Source organism: Wolffia australiana, chromosome 13 (genome assembly GCF_029677425.1).
Source record: "Wolffia australiana isolate 7733 chromosome 13, ASM2967742v1".
In the NCBI taxonomy this organism is placed as follows: domain Eukaryota; kingdom Viridiplantae; phylum Streptophyta; class Magnoliopsida; order Alismatales; family Araceae; genus Wolffia; species Wolffia australiana.
The window spans coordinates 12,281,111-12,287,932 of record NC_135847.1 but is presented as its reverse complement, the minus strand read 5'-3'; the positions used below and the strand labels follow the sequence as shown (position 1 = coordinate 12,287,932).

The 6,822-nt window shown below is 47.8% G+C and overlaps 1 protein-coding gene across 1 annotated transcript; it reads left to right on the top strand.

Moving 5' to 3' along the window:
- The first annotated feature begins 1,056 nt into the window (after positions 1-1,056).
- CARB (carbamoyl phosphate synthetase B) lies at positions 1,057-5,773 on the top strand. The gene is made up of 3 exons (XM_078584894.1): positions 1,057-2,489; positions 3,280-3,975; positions 4,086-5,773. Exons 1-3 carry the CDS (start codon positions 1,170-1,172, stop codon positions 5,628-5,630), a joined length of 3,561 nt encoding a protein of 1,186 aa, XP_078441020.1. The 5' UTR covers positions 1,057-1,169; the 3' UTR covers positions 5,631-5,773.
- The last annotated feature ends 1,049 nt before the right edge of the window (positions 5,774-6,822 follow it).

Here is a 6,822-nt window from a genome sequence, read left to right as displayed (position 1 = left end):
TTTATTTAAATATTTGGGGGTCATTAAATTTCTAGAATATTATTCTAATTTTTCTACAGTTTCTGGAATTTTACAGAATTTCATGACATTAAATTGCTAAATAAAATAATTTTACAAGACGGGATATAAATGTCTATAATTAATTAAATACTTTCAAGGTCTTAAAAATGGAGTTCATTTGATTAAATTTGCTCGGCCTGTTTTTATAATCAAAAAATTTGTTGTGTTCAATTATTCATGAATTATAGGTGTTTATAATTTTTACTTTTAATATATGGACGCACGCATCCAATAGAAAAAGAGCTAATCTTGTGATAACTGCCCTCTGATGTGAATGACTTTTCAAAAAATCTGCAAGAACATGTGGTGCTAGGCAATTTAATAACAAGATAAACACACAATCATAGTGTCAGTAGTCTATTTTATTTTTTCCAAAAACCTGACAGAACATGATTGGAAGAAGTGATAACATCCACATTACATTATAAATATCACACACTATACATAAATATCATCATTGAAATAAAGGGGGAGAGAGAGAGATGACATAAGAGAGAGATGACACGAGAGAGAGAGGGAGAACATTAGAGAGAGAGTGTGGTGACATGAGAGAGAGGGGGAGAGGTATGAAACTACTAGTGAGAGAGAGAGACGAGGGGGAGAGAGAGATGACATGAGAGAGAGAGAGAGGGAGTTAACATTAGAGAGAGAGAGTGGTGACATGAGAGAGGGGGAGAGAGCAGTCCATTAATTCGTACCCCACTAGCCAAATCCCATTAATTCACCAATCAAACCTCGCCACGCCAGCCCCCCATACCAACAGATATTTCCCACCCTCCTTGCACGCCCCCCGTGCACATCGCTACGCACCACGACATCAAACAACGAGCTGTTGCCCAAGGGCCACGACAACAGCGAGATCTAGAGAGAGAAAGATTCAGAGAGAGAGAGAAACACTCCTCCTCTCCCTTCCACCCTCACCGCACAGCCCCGTGCGCATCGCTACGCACTCACCCCCCCTTTCCCCGTCTTCAAAAGACGGACCAGAGAGAGGTTTAGAGAGAGAAAGGGAGATCTAGAGAGAAAGAGAGAGCTTTTAGAGAGAGAGGGGGGGGGGAGCGCAAGGGTTTATCTTCATCCTCTTCCCAGAGGTCAAAAACCCTTCAGCAATGGAGCTCTACGCCGGCCCAGCCTCCGACGCCCTCTTCAAGAACAACCCCCGCTGTAATCTCTCTAAACCCTACTACTCCTTCCGCCGCGCTTCCTTTCAGAACCGCCATCGCCATCGTTTTCTTCAATTCCGCCGCCCCCAAATCCCGTTTTTCGCAATCTCCGCCGCGCAATCCCCAATCGACGGCCCAAAATCCCCAATCGACGGCGCCAAACCCCTAATCGACGACGCCGCCGCCCCCAAATCCGGCAAGAGAACGGACATCAAGAAGATCATGATCCTCGGCGCCGGGCCGATCGTGATCGGGCAAGCCTGCGAGTTCGATTACTCGGGCACGCAGGCCTGCAAAGCCCTCAAAGACGAAGGTTACGAGGTAGTGCTGATAAACTCCAATCCGGCCACAATTATGACCGACCCTGAAACCGCCCACAAGACCTACGTCGCCCCCATGACCCCGCAGCTCGTCGAGCAAGTGCTCGAGAAGGAGCGGCCCGACGCGCTGCTGCCCACCATGGGCGGCCAGACCGCCCTCAACCTCGCCGTCGCCCTCGCCGAGAGCGGCGCCCTCGCCCGCCACGGCGTCGAGCTCATCGGCGCCAAGCTCGACGCCATCAAGAAGGCCGAGGACCGCGAGCTCTTCAAGCAGGCCATGAAGAACATCGGCATCAAGACGCCGCCGTCCGGGATCGGCACCACGATCGACGAGTGCGCCACCATCGCCGAATCAATTGGAGAATTCCCCTTGATAATTCGACCTGCATTCACCCTCGGAGGGACCGGCGGCGGGATCGCCTACAACAAGGAGGAATTCGATGCGATTTGCAAGTCTGGATTGGCTGCTAGCTTGACTAATCAGGTGCTGGTGGAGAAATCTCTGCTGGGGTGGAAGGAGTATGAGCTGGAGGTGATGAGGGATCTTGCAGACAATGTGGTGATCATCTGCTCGATCGAGAACATCGATCCGATGGGGGTTCATACCGGCGATTCGATCACGGTTGCGCCGGCGCAGACTCTGACGGATAAGGAGTATCAGAGGCTGAGGGATTACTCTGTGGCCATTATAAGGGAAATTGGGGTCGAATGCGGCGGATCGAACGTTCAGTTTGCGGTGAATCCGGTGGATGGGGAGGTGATGGTGATAGAGATGAACCCCAGGGTCTCGAGATCGTCGGCTTTGGCGTCGAAGGCGACCGGCTTTCCCATTGCGAAGATGGCGGCGAAACTATCTGTAGGGTATACATTGGATCAGATTCCAAATGATATCACAAAGAAGACCCCTGCCAGCTTCGAGCCCTCCATTGACTATGTGGTTACCAAGGTATGATCTTGATTTTTATCTATTGACTTTTTCTCTCTAGCATTGATTTTGTCTATGCCTGGTTGGTTTGTTGTTCTGCTTTGATGAACTGATGACGAGTTCTTGGCGTTTTACTGATGGGTCTTTTTTTCCCCTTTTGGAATCATGCCTTGTGTAGTTTGAACCCGGCAAAAACAATAAGATGATTACATATTTTCCCTGCAGTCTTAACTTTCTCTTGATCACTAACTTTCTGCTAAATTACTGTTTTTGATAACCCTTTGTTTCACAGTCTTCTTCCCTCTAGTAATATAATTGGTGGATACAAGATTATCTTCCATGAATAAGTGATGTGATGCGATGAAAATTTCCTTGTGTTCTTTTGGGTTTGGGAATTTTTTTATAAACGGTATTTTAATTTATCTCATCTCTTGTTCATTATGTTGTAGCCCTCAAAGCGTTCTTTAAAAAACATAGTGTTTTCTTACCATGTTACGGGCTCTAAATCGTCCTATTTTCCTACTGCATAACATTATGTATCCGATTTGAGATAAATGATCTTCATAACTGAGTACCTTCTTATTATGCATGTTTTAGACTGACCTTTCATGCGAGATTTGCTTCTCTGACAGAAAAATATTGTAAATATATTGTTTTACAATATTTGTTTTCCATGAGGGTACGCCCACAGAATAACAATCTATTTTGTAGAATCTGATAGAAATTAATCTACGCACGTTTCAACAGGGCACGATGCAACTGGCTACTCGAAAATCGTCTAAAACCTAAACGCTACTTCTTTTTTTTACAGATTCCGCGATTTGCATTCGAGAAATTCCCCGGCTCGCAGCCGGTGCTGACGACTCAGATGAAATCTGTGGGCGAGGCCATGGCCCTTGGCCGCACGTTCCAGGAATCCTTCCAGAAAGCGGTCCGCTCACTAGAGAGCGGCTTCTCGGGCTGGGGTTGTGGGAAAATCAAGGAGCTGGACTGGGACTGGGAGCAGCTAAAGTACAGTCTCCGCGTGCCGAACCCTGACCGCATTCATGCCATCTATGCTGCCATGAAAAGAGGGATGAGTGTGGACGAGATACACGAGCTAAGCTACATCGACAAGTGGTTCCTCACTCAGCTCGAGGAGCTGGTCCAAGTTGAGCAGTTCCTCCTCTCCAGATCCCTGCCAGAGCTCTCCGTAGACGACTTTTACGAGATCAAGAAGCGAGGTTTCAGTGACAAACAGATCGCCTACGCCACCAAGACAACAGAGGACGAGGTTCGAGTCAAGAGACTGAGCTTGGGTGTGATACCTGCTTACAAGAGAGTCGACACATGCGCCGCTGAGTTCGAGGCCAACACGCCTTATATGTACTCGTCTTACGACCTAGAATGCGAGTCTCTGCCGACCCAGAAGAGGAAAGTTCTTATCCTGGGAGGCGGGCCTAACCGAATCGGCCAGGGGATTGAGTTCGACTACTGCTGCTGCCATGCTTCCTTTGCCCTCCGCGAGGTTGATGTTCTTTCTCTTAACAGCATCAGGATAGTTTGATAATAGTAACATTTTACTTAATGAATCTTTCAATCTTCTCAAAATATTTGCTCTCACTGGTGCTTCTGCAGGCTGGATATGAGACCATAATGATGAACTCCAACCCAGAGACGGTGTCCACAGATTACGACACCAGTGACAGACTCTACTTTGAGCCACTAACTGTGGAGGACGTGCTGAATGTGATCGAGCTGGAGAGACCGGAGGGCATTATCGTCCAGTTTGGCGGGCAGACCCCGCTCAAGCTTGCTCTCCCAATTCAGAATTATCTGGAGAGGAAGCAGTTACCCTCGGCCTCTGGCTTAGGCCTCGTCCGGATCTGGGGAACCTCGCCGGACTCCATCGATGCTGCAGAAGACAGAGAGAGGTTCAATGCCATCCTTATTGAGCTGGGGATCGAGCAGCCCAAGGGTGGAATCGCGAAGAGCGAGTCCGCGGCTCTGGAGATTGCCGCCGAGATTGGGTACCCCGTCGTGGTCAGGCCGTCGTACGTTCTTGGAGGCAGAGCCATGGAAATTGTCTATGGGGATGATAAGCTGGTCAAATACTTGGAAACTGCAGTGGAGGTGGATCCAGAAAGGCCAGTGCTGGTGGACAAGTACTTATCCGACGCCATTGAGATCGACGTCGATTCTCTGGCAGACTGCAACGGAGACGTGGTGATCGGTGGTATAATGGAGCACATCGAGCAAGCGGGCGTCCACTCCGGCGATTCAGCCTGTTCTCTGCCCACAAAGACGGTACCGGCGAGGTGCTTAGAGAAGATCAGAACCTGGACCAAGATTCTAGCGAAACGGCTCGGGGTCTGTGGGCTGATGAACTGTCAGTTCGCCATCACCGCCGCCGGCGACGTGTTTCTTCTGGAGGCGAACCCAAGGGCGTCCAGGACGGTGCCGTTCGTGTCCAAGGCGATCGGCCGGCCGTTAGCCAAGTACGCAGCGCTGGCCATGTCTGGAAGGTCCCTTGCCGAGCTCAACTTTGTATCGGAGGTTCATCCTAGGCACGTCTCTGTGAAGGAAGCGGTGCTTCCATTCGACAAGTTCCAGGGCAGCGACGTGTTGCTGGGGCCGGAGATGAGGAGCACGGGGGAGGTGATGGGCATTGATATGGACTTTGCCATGGCCTTTGCCAAAGCTCAGATTGCTGCCGGGCAGGCGCTGCCGCTGTCGGGGACGGCATTCATGAGCCTGAATGATCTGACCAAGCCGAGCCTAGCCGCCATAGCCAGGGGTTTTCTGGAGCTGGGTTTTCGGATTGTGGCGACGTCAGGGACGGCGCGAGTGCTGGAGCTGGAGGGGATTCCCGTGGAGCGGGTGCTGAAGCTGCACGAGGGGAGGCCCCATGTCGGGGACATGGTGGCCAATGGGGAGATCCAGGTGATGGTGATGACCAGCTCCGGGGATGCTCTGGATCAGATCGATGGGAGACAGCTGAGGAGGACGGCCCTGGCGTATAAGGTGCCGATTATCACGACTGTTGCCGGGGCGATGGCGAGTGTCGAGGCCGTTAGGTGCTTGAAGAAGAGCCCCATGAAGATGCTGGCCTTGCAGGATTTCTTTGGAGAGGAGGAGAATTTGCAGCCTGCTGCATCTTCCTCTTCTTCGAATGTCGTTTAAGGTGACTTAGTTACTTATTCTTAGTCTGTCAGTGTTGCTTTTTGCTCTGTTAGCTGTCGACGCCGTAGAACATCCCCTGCTGGATGAATTTTTGTGGTGTAGCCGTTTGTTCTCCAGTTTGAATTCAGTGTCTTCATCTCCAACTGAATTTCTTCCTCTTCCCAGTCATTCGTTTGTCAAAATCCATCACTATGTTTTGCTTTTGTCGTCTCCTGCTTTCGGGGTTGACTCCTGTAGCTCTTGTCCTCAGGCAGAGAGCTGCTGATCCTAAAACAACAGAGAGAGTAACCATATAACAAGAAATTAAGTGGGGAAATCCATTGATAAGGATACATGTGTTGGATCTGTCCAGACAGGTCTAATAGAATAACAAAGGCTACATTTTTGTTCAAATAAAAAAATAAAGGGATGATAAGGGGGGGAAAATAAACCAATTGAGAAACTTCCTGGCTGACAATTGCACACCTCCTTGGCCATGCACTCAGTTTTAACATTTTTCTTTTAAATAAACGGTCCCTGTTATGCATTCATTTTTAGCTGTCGAAGACCCTGTTCATCTGCCTGGCTTTGCATCTCTCTTTCTCGCCACCCCTAATTCTACCTTATAAGTAAATGGTTATTATTTGTTAGTAGACACCCGGATTTGCAAAAAAATAAACTAAATAATGTAAACTTGTATTTGAAATGATATAACTGAAAATATAAATAGAGTTAGGGGTGTATAATAAGGTTTTATCATTTATATGGAAGTTTTTTTTTTTTGAACAATCATTTATAAGGAAGACATAACCTGCGAACCCTACCCTTGGTCAACCCGACCCTCAGCCCATTAATCACATTTTTTTTCAGTTTTCATTTGCTATTAAAACCATTGAATAAAAATGGACATTATGTGGCACAAAAATAATTTAAATTCACATAAGTATAATGTTGTGATATAAAACTATCAGAAATTTATGGGGGGTGGTTTAAATAATTGTTTGATGACTCAAATGATTTGAGCAATCATTACAAAACATATACAACGACTATTCTGTAGATTGCATAGACGCGTGAATTTTTTAGAAAAAAACTTACCTCATGCCTCAAATTGACCGATGGCTGCAGCCCAGTTGGTACTTCATAACTGATTAGCAATATAAGTCGAATTTTTTGTAGAAAATTCACGCACCGATATAATCTACAGAATAAT

Coding starts and splice junctions, on each gene's coding strand:
- CARB (XM_078584894.1), top strand. CDS start 1,170: ATGGAGCTCTACGCCGGCCCAGCCTCCGACGCCCTCTTCAAGAACAAC. Junction 2,490..3,279: donor TTGACTATGTGGTTACCAAG/GTATGATCTTGA, acceptor TTTTTTTTACAG/ATTCCGCGATTTGCATTCGA. Junction 3,976..4,085: donor CTTCCTTTGCCCTCCGCGAG/GTTGATGTTCTT, acceptor GTGCTTCTGCAG/GCTGGATATGAGACCATAAT.